This window comes from Pezoporus wallicus, unplaced genomic scaffold (assembly GCF_028554395.1).
Source record: "Pezoporus wallicus isolate ANWC-B61680 ecotype Strahan unplaced genomic scaffold, APGP_CSIRO_Pwel_v1 contig_4161, whole genome shotgun sequence".
Lineage (NCBI taxonomy): Eukaryota > Metazoa > Chordata > Aves > Psittaciformes > Psittacidae > Pezoporus > Pezoporus wallicus.
In genome coordinates this window covers 2471072-2489605 of record NW_026639584.1, presented here as the reverse complement: position 1 = coordinate 2489605, position 18534 = coordinate 2471072, and the positions used below count along the sequence as shown (strand labels likewise).

Here is an 18534-nt window from a genome sequence, read left to right as displayed (position 1 = left end):
GAAACTTCCATGTAAGACAGAACTCCTCCAAATAAAAGGAAGAAAATCCACTCAACTTTGACCACAATTTTCTCTATTTGTCTCAAGGAAATTACAGCTAAAGTTTCAACATTTTAAAAGAGGCTGATAGTTAAATGCTTGTTTAAGCCTTCAGTGCTTATTAGGCAGTCCATATCCTTGCGGAACCACAGGGCTGAACCACGCTACCTAAAACCTTCCTGTTCCTATAGCACGCATGTAGTTAAAAACTCCCAAGGGGGAAAACCCAACCTACAGCGCTGCTTCAGCCTCACTCAGCTGGTACTGCTGCCCACTGGTGACTGCTGCACATCCAGCAATGGCTAGTGATGGGAAACAGGCTGGAGAGCTCCAGAAAAGGGTGTCAGCCACAACTTCTTTCTTCCAGAGCTGTTTGGCTTGACTGAGCGCTTGGCTTTGGCCATGCAACATTACCACAATCAGATACGCCAGAAAAAGGGACCATAATCACTACCAGTGAATAGTGTTCTGCCTAAAAGTAGCATAACTGCAGAAATCTCAGATACCATCTACCACAGGACACCACAGGTCCCCTAAGGTAAAATAGATCTTTGCCTTCTCTTCCAAACACATAAAATCAGAAATAGTTTCTAGCTTTTTTTCTGAGAGATACGTTTTTTCTTCAACATGTGATACAAACCGCTTACAGCTTTTTCCCAGGGACACAAACTATTTTCAACCACTTGCTTCCCGCTCTCCCTGCCGTGGAATGCCATGTATTTTAGAAAAGACCTATTTTCAGTAGTAGAAGCCACTGCCTGTTTCTTTTTAGGTTTCAGAACAAAGAGGTGTGGCTGTTTGAGGGTTTATAGGATCCTTAGCAAACCCTGAATATTTCCTGATTTGTTTTGGGTGTAAGCATACATATGTCTGCTTCTGGCTAAAATCAAACACATAGGAGGAAGAAAAAGCCACAGCAAACAAACAAGACAAAACAGACTATTAAGTAAAGCATAAACCCATTCAAAGTACATGTTTGGTACAGCCCATTTGGTCCTTTACATATGTTTGGACTCCTCTTCAAGTGAAAGCACAGAGGATAGTGAGACTGAAGAGGGGATCTCTTTTTGGAGGTATGAAACTACATGAACTGTAAGCAAAACAGTGGCTCTCAAGACAGTAGTGAATAGAAAACAGGAATGCAAAGGAAAAATTGTATGGATTTTGTCCTATGTTTCTAACCACAAAGTTAGGGAGACAGCATAATGTTTATATCATCAGCTGGAGATGGGCCATGTTAAAGCCCAAAAGATAGAAATGAGAAAAACACAAAAAGAATGAGGGTGACTGATCTAAATTCATAGTTTTCACTTTCGATGTTCCTACAGATGCTTGGTTTTGAAGAGGAGGAAAGCCTATAAAACTGTAAGGAGAAGCTGTAATCCATCAAAGGGTACAACCAGGTTGTAGACCAGCCCCCAGGCTGCTCAGGCTTTAGAGCTGGCTGGAGTTTGGGTACACGGTTATTCTGCAGGAAATATATATGTATAATTTAGCTTCAGGATTAAAATAACCACTTGGGGAGAGGGAAGAAAAAGACATCGGCTTGCAATAAAAGCCATCAGGACTCTGCTACACAGCACGAGTATCAGTCTGATCATGTAAAACCAGGCAACAAGCATTGAAAATACTGACTTCAGGAATTGTGAGGAAACCTGGCGGTGCAGGTCAGGGCCTGAATCTTCCTTTATGGCCATAAGCTCCCTGCCTATCCTCCCTCTCAGTTTCAAGGAATCTGTTTGTGTTTGCACATTGTTTTAAGTGAGTAGCTGGAAAGGCCCTAGGAAGGAGGTTATTGTGAGTGCGGGCTGGGTTTGGAGTGTGGGTGGGTGGTTTTGGGTTTTTTTTTTAAATGAAAGTGAAATGGAGCTGGAGTGTGGGAAATTCCTTCCCTCAGCAGTCACTTCACAAATGGGCCATTTTTCATCTCCCTGAGTGGGGGAAAAGACTGTCACAGAACTTTAAAGGAAAACACTGCAAAAAGTTATTAATTGAAGAAAGATCTTTGGCCTTCATTATTCCAGCCAGTGAAAGCAAAACTTCATTATTTGAGATATTGTTTCCTAAAAGAGCTGTAACAAGTAAAACTCGTCAGACAGAGATAAAGCAGGAAAATACTAAGGTATGGAAAAAACCAAACCCTGGATACTGCAACTCTGTTAACAGTCAGCAATTTCAACACATGCATTTTTAATTTGCATTTCATTTAGGAACATAGGATTTACTATCATCATTTAACCATTTGCCAACTAAACCGAAGTGAATCCTAAGTATTTCTTAACACCACCCATACATGCTCTTGGATCTTCTTCCTCCTTGTATTCAGAGTATTCTTTGTATGAAAACATACATTAATTCCATACATGCAGTGTTTACAGTAATATCATTGCAGTCTTACTCCAAGACTGTAAGAGTGATGAGGGATTCACACTACCTACTTCACAGTGCTCCCAGAGCCTGCCTGCCCCTACAGTCAAGAAAAGAAGCAATCTGCAATAGCTGAGCTGGACATTTCTAACCAACAGCCTGAATGTTACTCAAAACATCACAGACCATCAGTAAAGAACCATCTAGTCTGATCTCCGGTGTAACGTAGGCCATTCTTGAACTAACTTGTGTTTTAACTACAGCATCTGCTGAGAAATCCAGTTTGTATTTAGTGCCAACAACTCTTGTACAATTACACTGGTAGACATGGATGCTCTGGATCTGTTCAGCCATGAACGTCATGCTCACCAAAGAACCTTCTAAAGAAACTTCTGTTCTCCATCCACGTGTTTGCTCTGACTGCCTACGCTTTGTTAAGCCAAGTAAGTTTTTTCTGGAGGTTTTCCAGGACCTATTTTTAATCCCCCAATGTTTTTTTATCTTTCACCTCTAATCCTCTTTCCCATCTCTCAACCCACTTCTTGAATTCTGAACACCAGAAGAGAATATAGTATTTGGGCACAACATAAAGGGATACTGCCTATATTTTCTGTCTTACTTGATACACCCTGCCTATGGATATCACTGCCCTTTTAGGCAAAGTGTCACACCGGGTGCTTATTGTCCCCCAGATTACTTCATAGAAAAACTACTTCCCTGTAGATACCTCCATCAGCCATTCTTTGTTCATCTAAATATAGATAAAATCCATACACTTGGCAGCTCTGAAGCACACAGTTTGCTAACACGATGTTTAGCACAGTCAGCTCCTGAGAGGGTGGCAGGTACCTCCTGCACCTTTCTGAGCACAGGAATAAGTATTCCTGACCCCTCCAGTGACCTGCTTTCTCTCTGAAATGTTAGCATTCAATGTTCTTCACATATTCAACACAATGTTAAAGTCATCTGCACTTACCCTGTTTTTTTTAAGAGATACTGCCATAGTAGCTGCGTGTGTTCCTTCAGTATAAAAAGGTTTAAAGAGAGTATATACAGAGATGCCCTGAATGTCACAGGAGACTACAGGCAAACTCTTTGGTCAAAGATCCTTCTCTTTTCAGGTCATGTACACAAATCCTTTCAAAGTGTTTCTTCACGACTTGTTTATGTACTGCCAAGGAATTTGCTTAAGCTGCTGTTCATTCAATCAAGTCATTTCAGATAATGGCCAATTTCTTGTGTTTGGATTCAACTCTTAGAAGACCCTCAAAACCATGGCTCAGATTGACTTGGCTGGTATGTAACTTATGTTTGGCTGATGTTTTATATTCTTCCGGCCATTTCATGCTGTTCCCTGCCTTTCTGCTCAGAGAGGTTCAGGTGCACCTCTGATGGGTATTTCATCACAGCCAGCTGAGTCCTTCCCAGTGACTGATCAGGTGGGATGAAATATCCCTCTCCAAAATGGAGGTAAAACAGGTTAAGGCAATCCTTTCATCACCAAACTCTTCCTATTTTTAAGCAACATAAACTATTGTAACCCTTCAGGTTTTCACTTATGATTCATATTATGTTTTCCAGAAGTAATTCCTGCTCTTCTTCAACAATTCAGTTTGTTTCAACTGTAGTCTGAGCCATTGCCTGCATTGTGATAAAAAATGCTTATTGCATGCTATATCCAATTGTGTGCATCCCACTTACAAGACTGAGATTTAGTATTTGACAAACTCCTGCTAATAAGCGTAAGCACAGCACAGGCAATATTCAGGGAAAAATAAAAAGAGCTGGAAGTTGGTTAAAACAGATTTCAAACCTGATTGTGGATTATCATATGAGTCCTCTGGTCCCTGCCCACACCTCCACTTGAGAAGAAATCTCTATCTAGTTCTTTCCTACCTTTTTCGTCTGTGAAAAAAAAACCCCACCCTGCAACATGCTAAAAGGAAAGTGCATTTGCATATGTACTGCATTCAGTTCCTTACTAGATGTGTCTTGGCAAATTCAGGGCAAATATATTTCCTTTTGTAAATATAAAGACTCCTCCTCCTTGTGTAGAGTTTGACTTGAAACCACCCAGGAGCAGCTCGTATAAACAGTGCACAAGTAAGCACAATGGGCTTGACATCCTATGAGCAAAACCCTCTACTCCGCTAAGCTGAAGTTTTTCAGTTTTTTTTTGGCAGAAATATCATTTGAGAACTCCAATAAATGTACATTCAAGTCATAAGGCTTTTCTCAGCTCAAGATTTACATGGGCCCCCTTTGTATCAGCCACAGAAGTATTTTAAGAGTTTGGAAATTCTAGAAGCTTTCCTCCTGCCTTACTCAGCCACTCAAGCTTGATTCTCATTAAATCCCCTGACATGTAATATATTCCAGTGTACAAGAAGCCCTTCATTACTTCTCCATGCTTAGAAGGTAATAAACTCATTTCAAAGAATGGAAGTAGGAACTATTGCAGGTGTTTCCTTACCACTCCATGGTGAGCCAGGAAGGCCGTGCTAACATGGTTTGAATGAGTCAATGGTGTGCTCCAGTGATGACTTGAGAAAAAGCATTTTAGATTCCACTTAAGAGGGTTTCTGCTCTAGCAGAAGGTTTAGGAAGGAATTTATCTGAAATGCAGGATGGGCTCTGGAGTTACAGATTCCACTTCCAACTCAGTTACCAACTTCTGTCACTGTGGACATCTGCTGAGCTACAACTGAGCTCACAGTTTCTTACACAGCCTTTGCTCTTCCACTTGTGAAACGGACATAATGAACTCAAACAGCACACTGTCAGCTCATTTTACTTAATAACTAAATAAAGAGGAAGAAAAAAAGGGTAGGGAATGCGTCTTGAGGTCTCAGGTAAAAGCCATGCCCCTCTTCTCCTACCGTAATTTCAACAGGAACTATCTCTATTTTCCAAGATTCAGAACACATCATATATATCAGACTCTGCTCAGTACTGGGAATATTTCTGAAACACATTTAGAGACTGTGTGTGCAGAAGTACAGATACCTCTGATACCTTCAACTTCATTATTTTTTACTACCTTTTACAGTGAGGAATTGGTATTTTGACTCAGAGCTAAGTGGCCATGTTTGTGAGCATGTGTATTGCAATATCGGTAAACTAAAATCCTTCCAGTAAGGCATTCAGGTTGCTTTAAAATGGGACTAGATTCCTGGTTAATTATGCACTCTTGGACAAAGTAAATGTGAGTTTGGTCCCTTCCCTTCAGGCACTGAAGGGACTCCTCACGGATTCCTGTTCTTTTTTTGGTTGTGGCTCCCTCTTACCTGTGTAGTTAGGAGGGCAGATACAGACATAGTTGTTGATCCCATCCACACATGTAGAGTTATTCTCACAGTCATTATCCTCGCAGTCATCTGGGTTTATTTCACACCTCTCCCCCTCATACCCAAGGAGACAAGAACAGCTTTGGAGAAAGAAAGAAGATAATCTAAGTTAGCATGGCTTGGAAGGGGCAGGAGGTTTGAGGTATATAACTGAAATTAAAACATATAGTAGTGAGTTGCTGGAGCCAAATTCACTGCTGCTGTGCAGTACAGAGCACTTTAACCCAATGCATTTTGTGAAGGATGCAGCCTGAGGGTTCATGGGGTCATGCAATCATTTACATGAGACATAAAAGCAGCAGCAGGAGACAGCCTCTGTCATGCTTCCCTTTGCGGACTCTGTTGATAACGCTAGCTCTGAGTTGAAGTAACCAGCTCCAGGGTAGGAGAGTAAACACCACAATGTTCAAATCTTTGCCTTCTCTGTTAGTGATTTTGGGAGTGTGGGGATTCTTGCCTAGCAAGGACTGCACAATCACAGGGCAACTTGACAGCTTTTAGATAGCTCACTCTCTTTGAAGAACAACGGCTCGAATTGAGTTTACAGACATAACATTTTCTTCTCATTACCACTTTGTCACTTGTCCAAACAAGAAATGGTTGGGAATGATTGCTTTTACAAGCGCAATAAGGTTTCAGTACTTCTGCAGCTCCTCTAACATCGTTTTGCAGAAGAGCTGATGATGTCTAGGTAATTCAACTAAAACACAAACAAACAACGGTTCTGTGAGGATGTGGACACTACTGAAGAGTAATGACACCAAATATTTTCTCTCACAAGTCTGTGATGCATGGTCCCTAGAGGGAGTGTAAGAAACTAAGTGGTTGAGGAATGACATTTTTTTCAATCTCCGTTTCATCTCTAGATCTAAAAGTTCTGGTTGCTAAGAGAACCTTTATATTTTAAACTAGCTGTAAGTGGTGAAGAGGTGGAGGCCACAGTTTAAAAACACATGTTAAGTGCTCCAGGTATTTCAGTGGCTTCTAAGAAGCCGGCAATGACATTTGAAGTTTGGGATTGCCAGTATTGGTGTTCACTAGTCACAGAAGGGGGGGAGGGGGGGGGGGGGGCGGGAATGTGTGGAAGGGAAGGGTCATTTTGAGTCTCAGTCCAAACCACACATTCACTCAGCTTTTCATTTCCTTTCCCATGTAAGTTCTGGTGGCAGAAAAGGAACTGAACAAATGTAAAGCACTACTGATTGATGAGGATGAAAACCAGAAAGCACCAGCGTGGTCACACTAACTGCCATCCACTGCTTTCTGAAACCAGGGGCATTTCCCATGCAGAGATAGCTGCAGGGTACTTTGTGTTCAACTCAGATGGACAAGGTGGACCTAAGGTGGTTATCCCTCTTTCTGGGATAGGTGTCATGGAGTTGGAGTGCCCTGAATAAATAGGAGATTTTCAGATCTGTGAATGATTGCTCTCAGCATGACATTTGCTTCTCTTCCTCCTGTGTGCCACAGATGGAGCAGAGTGCAGGGACTCCCAAGGGAGGGATGGACAGGGCTCTGCATCTGCGTTCAGTAGGTCCTAGGTTGGACCCTGAGGATAAGGTTTGATTCTTTACGATATGTGCAACCTCAGAAACTAAAGGAATAACAAAGAGGAGGAAAAAAGGGCAGGAAATGTGTCTTCAGCCACCACAACAGTAAGATCTTGTACATGGGTACAGAACAGGCATATAGGTCACATGCTAATAGTCATCTTCATTCAGTTCTGCAGGGACCATTCCCAGGTCATGAGAGTCAGAAAACCTTCACTATGAATAACCAAAACCAAACTGCTCAAATAAATCCAATTTAGGACACAATAAATCAATAAAGAATATTTGCTTTTCCTGTCTCAAGCTCATTATTGCTAACAAAATACGCCCTCTTGCTGACCCTGCAATGATCCAGAGGATCACAGGAGGCAGATAAGGAAGAAGAGCTGGTACACCATCTTCTTTGTCAATACAACTGTTAGGGAGGGGGTTAAAGACATGTAATTAAATACAGTGACACATTCATCATGTCTCCCTTTTCGATTACAAAACCCCATTTTCAGGGGTTTCTAACTCAGCCATAAAAATATGCTCCAGGCTGTAACTTGGCATCCAAGGGCCCAGTTTGGGAGCACAAATTCTTCTCTCCATTTTAAGAAAAGCAACAAGAGTGGCTTTGTGCTGGTTATTTTTATGTGAATATAACACCATTTTCCTTCCACAAAAGGACTGGGACAGCTTGGATGTATGCAATTAAAAATGACATTATTAAATACTCTCACAGTAATTGTTCAACTCAGTAGAGTTACCATTAGTAACAATACATATGGGATTGTTAACATACAATTGCTCAGTATTAGGACACATTCCACACTGAAGGAAATGTCAGCATAATTGATGACATTTGGCTACTGGTCCCTGTGTATTACAGGGAGTCTTTACATGCTTACATATGATTCTTTATTTTGATTTGCATTCAAATGTGCCAAATCTAAGGACTGAAATTAAAGATAAAACACACAACTTGGGACCCGCATTGAAGCAGATGTTGAAAGAGTTGCAGTTTGGATTTTCTCAGAAAAAAACTAAGAAGAAAAATGAAGTTTGCCGAGTGAGTGGAAGGTCATCAACCCGGGCTCCAGCTGACCCAGAGAGAAAATGAATTCCAGAGGCAACGATGAAAACTTTATCCTGACTAAATAGTGAAGCAGTGTGAGACAGCATTTCATCTGGACCTCGGGAACAATGGAGCCACGCAGGGAAGAGTTATTTTCTAAGACACTGTGACTGCATTAAAGTCCAAATTCCCTATTCCTCTAGTTTAGAGAATTTCTGTTAGTGTTGTATTTTCCTACAAATGAATAAACTAAAACCGAATAAACCCCCATTATCCTCATGAAAGCAAAAAGGAACACAGAACTTCAGGGCAACATTTTTGGGGTAAACTTTTAGAGCTGAAGCATACTGACAATGTTGGTAGTTTACTGTATTAACTTTTTTCCCCACAAAATCTAATGAAACAATTTAGCATCTTCTTATTAAAATAGGCATTGTATTAAAATAGGCAAGTATCACCTTTCAAAAAAGATCAACTTTAAAAAGAGATAGTAAATTATTTCAGGAGTATTACAGTTACTTGGTAAAGGAGCTTTTGACATCTACATCCCAATGGAGTAGCCTCTAAGACTGGAAGTGCAGTGTATTTCCTTGAACAAGGCTGAATTAACACCAGGGAGTTAATCAGTTCCAGGATTTTACATTTATGAGGGAACCTAGAGTTTGTGGCAAATGCTAAAGAAAATGCTCTGGAAAAGGGAGGAGATTTTAGATGGAGAAAAGTTAAAATCACCCAGAGACTTGGCTTCCCAACACCGCAGGTTATCAAAGATAAGCTGGTTGCCTGTGGCTAACTGAAGCAGAGCTGATAGCTCTGCCTCCCTTGTCAAAGACTTACTTACAGGCATACTAAATGACTGTCTGATTGTCCATCTTTTTTAATCAGTCTCAATAAGCACCATTCTTGGCAACCTCTTCTCAAAGAAAACATAGATCAGATTAGATTAGAAAGAGCAGTTCAAAGGGAGGAAGAGCCAAGCCACACTGGCACTTGACCGTTCTTTAATGCAGAAGTCACCCCTACCCAAGAAAAGAGAATGTGAGAATTAGTCAGAATTGAGAACGTGCAAGAGTAAAAGACTATGAGGAGGACTCAAGAACTCAAGCTGAACCTCTGCTCTTCAGCTGTCCCACCAGGACCTGCTATTACACCAAATCTGAGCGTCCCAGTCCCCTGCTGCTGCCAGCCCTGGTGGGTACCAGGCACAGTAGGCAAGTCAGGCTGGACTCCCAGTCACCGCTAGGAATTTCCTGGGGAACATCACCACCTTAGCATTATTGAAAAGGTAATTTTCTTGTCTAAGGCTACAGAAACTTGAGAGTTAAACAGCTTGGCATTTCATAGGGAGAGAGTTTTGGCTTAAGTTTCCTTCTTACAAGAGTAAAGATTTGACAAGTTTGGCAGCAGAGCTTGTATCTGAATATATTTCCCTAGGGAAGAGAATATACAGAAGATATAATTTCTTTTACAGGCCACACAACAGAAAAATCCAAGGAGGCCCCTCATGAAAATGTTTTTGACATCCGCTTCCTCACGGCATATAATCTAAGGCAACGTTTTCCCACCGTGATGAACACAGTCTATATGCACGTAACTCTGACTGCTGCCATCCACTGGAGAGGACATTTCCCACCAAAAAACCCCAGCCCAATCTATCAACCAAACTGAATCACAAAGTATTTCTTTATCTTCCCTGTCACTGACTGTTCCATCCCACACCACATAACTCTATGACATGCTAAAGCTCCACGTTCCTCTTCTCCAGAGCAGCTGGGGCTATGGACTGACTGAATTAGAAACATGGAGAGAAAACAGAGCAACGCATAAGCTGAACATTCAATTTTATGAAGCAAGATTTTGATGAGATATGGTTTTATGTGTCTTTTATTAGACCAACCGAAACTATATAAATAACTATAAAAGCAGAAACCTCCCCTAAAAAGCCTCAAATGTTGTTAAGCAACAAAACCACCCCTGCAGTTTTATAAAGGATCTCAAAAACTACACGAATTTGGAACTGAAGCAAAGCCTCTGAAACTGTAAAATTCTTCATGAGAAAATTTCAGAAGTAGCTTTTATTTCAGGTCATTCCAAACTTTTTACTTTCTACCACAGAACAGAAGTGCTGAAGAAAAGCCTGATCCAAACTCCACGCTGAAGCCTTTATTCTAGTATTATGGATGTTATAAAATGTTTTACTAGCATATTTTTAGTATCAGCTAGATTTTGGAGAAATGAGTACTGAGTGACAGAAAACAGATATTCTATTATGGTATAATTCTGCTTTGGCATAAGCTGGAAAAAGCTATCTACACACTGTTACATGAAGGTGACCAGAAGGGAACCCAAACTGAAGACCACTAGACCTTTATTCTTCTCAAGCAGAAACCAAACCAAAACTTTTACTCCCAAAATTGCTTGGCCTGCTTAAATCTGAATCAAGAAGAGGTATATCAGATCAGAGTAGTGGTTTCTCCAAACCTAGAGGGTCTGTGAAGTACTGTGATCATTTGCATAACTGTGATCTACAGAGCCTCCTTATCCTCTCCCACCACCATGCACTGGTATGATCCTACAGACCTCTGCCCAAGAGATGTGCTCTTCTGCTGTGCTCAGCGCCTTGTCATGAGTGCGCAAGCTGAGGTCTAAACTGCCCTTCATGGGCCCTATTTTGAGCCAATTGTGTTTTCTGACAGATGATATGGGTTTGCTGACTTGGTTAACAAACAGTTAACCTCGGTTGGAACAGTCTTAATCACAGCTGAAACCAAACTGGAATCAAAATGCACTGGTTTGACTCCCTGCTCCTACCATTTATAAATCTTGCATTTTCATGTCTCCCTCCAGCTGCCATGGGTAGGCAGCTACACATAGGAGAAGACAAAACAGCGGCCTCAGTAATGTATAAGTTTGTAGAAGTGAAGCTTTTGTATATGCCATTGAAAGAAAAGTGCGGTGTACTTTCGCACATGTTTGGTGAAAAGAAAGTATAAATAGTGAGGACTAAATCTATGAAAATTTCAGCAACTCTCTTCTAAAAATAAAAATTCTATCAACTTTAATAACAAAGAGTGGCTGAAGCCTCAAACTTGTATTTTCTCAGCTGTCAAGAAGTGCCTTGTAGCGGCACAAATCTTTCAGTTCCTTCATGAAAATTTCTAGACTTTTCTTGGAGTATCCCCACCTATTCTATATCATTCTTACATGAGAAAACTGAAATCTGTCTTGTCCAGCTGCAAAGGTTATTCTCTGGCAGGCACAGATGGGGGGATCTCTCCACGTTTTCTAATTGTTTCTCCTAAGCTTGTTTGTCTACAAGATTCTTCAATATGAAAACATTTTGCATCTGGTTGTTGAGCAACAGATGCTTACTTTACAAATATAAAAAAAGGGTATGTGAGTTTGAAATGCCCCAAGGAAAATTAGCATAGAGATAACACAATGCAGAACAGGGAGACTGCTCAAAATAGCTCTTAAGAGTACATTCTGTGAGAAAATAAGGAGGCCTGTTTAAGAGGTAGTGATATGTCACACCAATGAAACCATATTAATTACTTTTTATGGCAAATAGAAGTGTCACACACTGTAGCTTTTATAAAGTGGCCATTATAGTTCATTAATACAAAGTAAAAACACATTTAATAGCTCATTTTAAATGAATTTTGTGTTACTACCTGAATCCATCTTTATTTGCCTCGGTGAGGTGGCAGGTCCCTCCATTCTGACATGGATTTTGGACACAAGAATTAATGGGCACGCTGCAGTCACGACCCTATTTGGGAAAATTCAGAAGAAACAAGGTTAATAAGACACGCCATCTCAATCAATGTCTTTTGCTCCTTCACCTTATGCACGGCACCATTTTCAAGAGGTCTGTGGTCTTCAAGTCACATCACCTAATGTTCTCTACTGATGGTTCACAATTTAAGTGAGAAATTGGGCAACGGGTCTGGTGGGTATCTTGGTATCTGTTCAGCTTCAAGATTTTAGTTAACTCTTTCATTTGCCTGGTTTAAGGAAACAGCTGGTTTTGTCACAACTTTAATACATTATCATCTCTAATGCTAGTTACAATGAAAAAAATTAATCACGACCACAGCTAAGCAGAAGGCCACACAGTCAGCACAGGACCACATAGCACTCTTTAAACCATATTTACCCAGTGCTCACTTAAAACACTGCAACAGTACACCGTGCTCATTGCTACGTGTTGTCAAAACCTGAAGGGGAAAATCCGTGTTTATCATGGGAGCTGAGTTTGAATTTCTGTACAGAACACACCAAATCCTGTTTCAGATATTATCACTGCATCAGTTCCCTTCTTAAAGATTGCCCTGAAATAAACATCCGTTCCAAATGAACTCCACTGTTACCAACTGACTGTTTATTGGCTCTTCAAGGCATTGGCAGATTTCTCTGGTCATTATATTCTGCTGATTACAACAGGCTATTTGTAAAGTTGGCAAATCCATCACAGAGTTTGCTCTTGCTTTTCAGTTACTCACACAGTAGGGTGGAATAAAGACACCTGAAAGCCTCAATACTCAAGGGATCTGTGCAATCACAAGAAGTTCAAGAGATCTCTCTACTCTTCCTCCTGAAGGTCCCGTTAGCAGTGGCCCTCTGCCAGCCCATCTACTGGAAAGCTGATACATGACTGCAATCAAGCTGAGGAAAATATCTCAGGAGATACATTAATTCAGTCACAGTTGCCAGGGCTTGTGCCTTGTTATTGCTGTTATTTACGTTGTACTTTAGAGGAATTACAATGGTAAATTTAGTTCTAAGTTTCTAAACAAAGAGAGCAGATGCCAGCCTGTGACACTGGTTCCTAGCAGCTGAAGCTTCTGTGTATGAGTACTGATCACTATCCTACCACTGCCAATTTATCCGGCTGACAATACTCAGAAGTCATTCCGTTCTCCATCAAATTTGCAACAGCCTCCAACCCTTTTCAGACTCCACATACCTGGTGTGATGTACTGGAATGGGGGACACTCAGATGACCGTGTTGACAAAATGAAGCATCTTGATGCTTCAGCCATATACTGTGCATGAGAGCACCAGCTGTTGTTTTTCCATCTAGCTTCGGACTTTGTTGTTCTCACAAGATACACTATTACATTAGAATTAAGAACAGACTTTGAGAAGCCTAACATTGTACTTGGCAGATACCTGACCATGATTGGTACCTGACTTGCCTCAGGATGAACAGTCGTGTTAGAAAAGGCGTACAAAAGGAATGTTCAAGGAGAGGGAGCAACTACTTTGGAAGAATACACTATAAAGACTAGGATTCTTCTGTCTAGAGAAAAGAAAACGGATGGGGGTGATATGACTGAGGTTTACAAAATCATGGAGGTGGTGAATGCAGAATTTCACACACTGAATCCCTTATCACCAGAGGGACACTTACTGATGTTAGAACATTAGTGTAATGCAGATAAAAGAAAACACTTCTTCTGAAGCATGAGCTCCTGGGATGCTTTTGCCACAGGAAGTTGTGAAGTCAGATAATATAAAAGCCATTAGATAAATTCACATACAATGGATCTAAATTAGAAATATGAAAGGCAAGAGGCAGACATGAGCTTCTCCAGTTGGATGACTGTGGGTGCTAGGAGAACTGGAGAGGAATCGTGTCCAGGCTTGTGTACTCTCCCCAGATAGTAAAGATTTGCTGCTGCCCCATGAAAGACAGAATGCTGCAGTAAATGCATCAGAGACCTATTATGGCATTTCTCATGTTCTTATGTTAAAGTTATTGAAAGACTTATTCGGTTCTCAACAAGGGAAATGTTCCCTACCTTTTCTTTTCAAAAGAACCAAGGTGTTCCCTGAACCAAGACTACCTGTCTTTGTGCATTACAAGGGAATGAACTCTAAGGAAAATCACATGCTCAGCTCTTGACCAGTGTGCGCATTTCCAACAATGTGCCCATCCCGGAGGTGACAAGGATTGTGCTGGTTCTCTGGCAGTTCAAGTTCCAATCATGCTTGAAGTACAGTATAAATAACAGCAACAATCTGAATTTGCCTCTGGAGTGCTTATCTTGACATTGGTGCTACCTCCATTAAGCCTAATCAAGGCATTAAAAAACCCAAACCAGCCTGTAGTGAACTTTACTACAGAGCTCATTTGATCTGGTTTGTCCACTCATGATGGTGGGCTCTCCCTTTCATGTAACGCAGTTCGGTCCTCCAAACAGCCTGAGATCTTCGGTATTTTGTCAGGTAGGACATATTGCCATCTGACTGCAGGAAGAATTAAGGCACATGGGAATTATGCTTTTGTCCAACACCACAGAGAAGTTTGTTACACAAACATAAGACAAAGCTGTATGTCCTGAGGCTCTGTCCCCAGCATTCCCAAGAGAGGAGAAGCAGCTCTGAGTGGTAAATTTGTGCAAATAGAAGGAAATAGGGACATCATTTTCCTTGGTTGAATGAGAAGAGAAACACTTCCAAGGAACAACAGAAAGTCCTGGCCAGCCCCTTGCCTCACTGTGTGCTCATTCCCCCAACACAGCAGTGCAGGCAGCACGTGAAGCCCTCACCCAAGACCTGGCAGAGGGCTTCTGCTTCATCTACGCTGCGCCTGCCAAGCAGCCTGTCCTTCTCCATTTGAAATCCCGAGCCTCCAAATGGCTCAGGGAAGAATTGGGAAAGCGCCGAGGGAAGCTCCTGCAGGTTTTATTTTGGCACCATGCGGTCCGCAGCCCTTCACGGATGTGAGCCATGCAGCATTAGCACTAATCCACTGCCACCCTTCTGCAGCACTGCCTGTGTTCTGTCCATCTGTGTTTACCACGTTATCCCAGAGGAGCTGGAAGATGCCATTTTGATATTTCTAAGATCACAGATACTTTTCCTGTGTCCCTGAAGAACTGGCTATTTTATAGATACGTCACTAGCATCAGTTACTTCTTTACATATGAACTCTTCATCCCTCTATCACTATATTAAGTCCTTTGCAGCTAAGCATAGCAAGAAGCAAAGCAGCATCTGTTTTTCTGAAGTGTTTTGTCAGTTGAACATGGTGTAAAACAGTCCCATCACTTCTACTGCAATTATTCAGATTATTTCGAATGTTCTTGTAAAAAATTAATGAAGATAAATGTGAAAATGAGAGCAAGGCATTTTCAGTCTCTCTCGCTGGCACATGAAATTTCTCATGACTTAGACTTAGCTCATTTCTGTACTGATCATGGCTGAATTATTGGCTTCTTGGGCCTCAGGCACCATGGAAACCGATTAGGATGTGCTGCCGAATCCAACTTAATTACAACACTAGGTTGCCGTGTGGCTTTAGGAAAATTACGAGTCTCTCTGACTCGGTTTACTCATTGTAATAAATGGGCAAATAACACTTAATACTTCAGTGAGGATTATCTTCTTCAAGCTGACTTTATCAATAGCACATTGAGAGGCCACAAAACAAGTACCATTTCTCTAACACAGACTATGACAAAACAATTCTGGAAGGAGAGAAGTTGCAGCAAATATTGGTACTAATAAATCTACAGCAAAGCAAGAGCATTTTATTTCTCCATGAGACTGTCACTACCCAGGAGAGCCTAAAGACATTCTAGAAACATCTTCCAAATGAATAATGGACTTCTTCAGTCTCAATTTGCAGTAAGACTGTTCTTCCTGGAAAAATGGAATTGCTGTCAAGCATCACTAAAATTAATTTATCTGTGAGTTGGGAAAAACTCTTTGAATTACATTCCCTGGAAATAACTACTGTTACAAAGGAGAATATTGTCTATTTGCTTCAAGATTAAAGAGCCTTTTAATGAGGTCTGAATCAGAAAAAGAGGTGCAGTCTTTGTTTCAAGAATAGGCAAGAAGATATGACTGTCTCAGCAATTCACAGGAAGAGGATGAAGGTCCCTCTGTGTGCAATATTTTATTTGTAGAGCTTTTTTAAGCTGCAGTAGTTTTTTTGTCTAGTCTGATAGGAAAGCATCTGATCCAAATGCTTTGATGCAATTTCTCTCATTTTCTGTAGGAGAGGAAAGGATTAGGTGTTGAAACATACCATTTCTGTAGCTAATCAGAAGACATATGTTCAGAGTCCAGCTGCCTTTTAAAATCAGAAGTATCTCAGCCTGTCCAGACTTTATCTGGGCTGCTCCAGCTCCATGTTTTGGTGAATGAGAACAGAAACTACCCCTCCTACTTAGAAAGTGTCAGCTCTTCATGTCATACTCAGCAGCAATTAACTGTACCGGGTATCAGTGCATATACAAGCTGTTCCTCAGTACTGCTTTGCCAAATCCTGGCCTTTATAAGTAGCCAGGACTGGAAAACATTACAGCATGATTAGTGAAACACCTGAGAACAAGTAGCAAAACCTAATAAGGACCTCAGGAGGAAGACCAGAGGATAATGTGATAAAAAAGCACTCATTTGCTTTGACACCGTTCCCGTCACTGCAATGATACTCTAAAATGAATTGTCACAAATTGGTATTGTCTATGGAAACTGAAAGCTTCATTCTAGATCGTGTGGCAGAGATAAGACCTCTGTCCATTTTAATGTGATCCTTCACCCATTTCTAACAGCAGTGGGCCCAGATAAGAGGTGGCAGCATAGAGCTGGCCACAACCATGAGGTAGAAACCTGCTGGTGTTTATACACCACGATCAGTGCTGACCACAGGAGAAACGTGATCCAGCCGGCGATGAAGGCACTGGCAGACAGGCAGCAGTCCGTCCAACTGCAATGGTTTGTGAATAGGGAGCCCTCTTTCCAGCTAATGATAGCCTTGTTCAATGACTATAATGTTCTAAAGCATGCTGGAAAAATGAATTAGACAAAAGAAATAGCAAAGTTTATTTGAGTTGTTAACAATATACAACGTGTTCATAATAAACTCTCTTTGGATGGTGTAAGTAGAGAACAGATGGCAGTGCTCATGTGTTTAGTAAAGATACTAGACAAAGACAAATATAGCTAATCCAGACTTTAAATCAAGAATGAGGAAATTTTCATAAACAACTTAATTATTGAGCTCCAAATACAACTAAAGCTTTAAGGGAAATCAGAAAAAAACTACCAGGCACAAAGATACCGTACTGCAAACCTAGTCCTTTATGTTTCTAATAGTGGAAGTAATGCATCTGCATAGAACTGTCCCCCTCACAAATATTCACCCACTTGTCTTGTGGGTGTCTTGGTCAGAAGTTAATAATCAATTATTATTTCAAGTAAAATTAACAGAAAGACAAACGGAGGCATGCACTGTGTTCTGTGAGGGTGCATTCAGGAATGTTATCCAAACTTACAAGTATCTGCCAGCTGTGAAATTTTAATCTCTGAATGTTGTGAAATGAAGAAAGATGGGACACCTCCAGCCAATATGTGTAGCTTTGCTCGGCTTCTACAGAGCTTGGGAAGTATTTTATTAAACAGCTTTTGAACAATTCTGATGTATGCTGAGAGCTCGAGTGTAAAACACATCTGCACATGCCTGTGGGACTTGTTCATATATTCATATATAAGCATGCATGCATTCATGTATTCAACCTGCAAATGTCTAACAGCAGAGTGAAGGGCTAAATGTAGTGTGCAAACAAGTCGTGGTTCCTGGTGCTTTGTATGGAAGAATCAGATGAGATGAGGTGAGATGAGAGGGGGGAAAACCATCCAGAAATTATAGAAGACTGAAACACAGCACAGAAAGTTTAACCTCTTGCATGGATTTTTTTTTTTCTTGACTTTAGCTTCGTTTTATGCTTAGTAAAGTGAGAACTATGATCAAAGCTTTTCCTGAAGTTATGGCATACAGCTATCCAATAAGGCATAAACTGATGCTACAGTCTTTTACCTAGTGGCATCTTTACCAGTATCTTCTTCCATCATTTGAAACCTTTAACCCTCTGTCATAACTAGTTGAAATTGGAGAGTAAACTGAAATATTCCCAGGGCAGGAAGGGAAAGAGTTGTTTCATGAACAAAGTTCTATCACATAAACCTGAATTCCACTAGAAAAATAAACTGGGAAATATGAATGAGGTACACAGCACTTTCCCTGTAATAAATACATTTAGCAGCCACAAATACAAAGGAGAAAGAAGAACAATTTTGCATAACTGGCCAAGGAAGGTCAATGCCATTAATTCAGCTACACACCCAATACACCGAATTATTACAAGTTTGGTAGGAA

At 40.8% G+C, this 18534-nt stretch overlaps 1 protein-coding gene across 3 annotated transcripts in view; it reads right to left on the bottom strand.

The window, feature by feature from the left end:
• Positions 1-18534, bottom strand: part of SLIT3 (slit guidance ligand 3) — a 518859-nt gene that overhangs the window by 49968 nt on the left and 450357 nt on the right. For all 3 annotated transcript variants that reach the window (XM_057415154.1, XM_057415155.1, XM_057415156.1), the window contains 2 exons: positions 12035-12132; positions 5694-5833 (listed from right to left, as the gene is read on the bottom strand). In XM_057415154.1, the coding sequence (XP_057271137.1) occupies positions 5694-5833; positions 12035-12132 (238 nt within the window). The remainder of the gene's footprint in view (positions 1-5693; positions 5834-12034; positions 12133-18534) is intronic.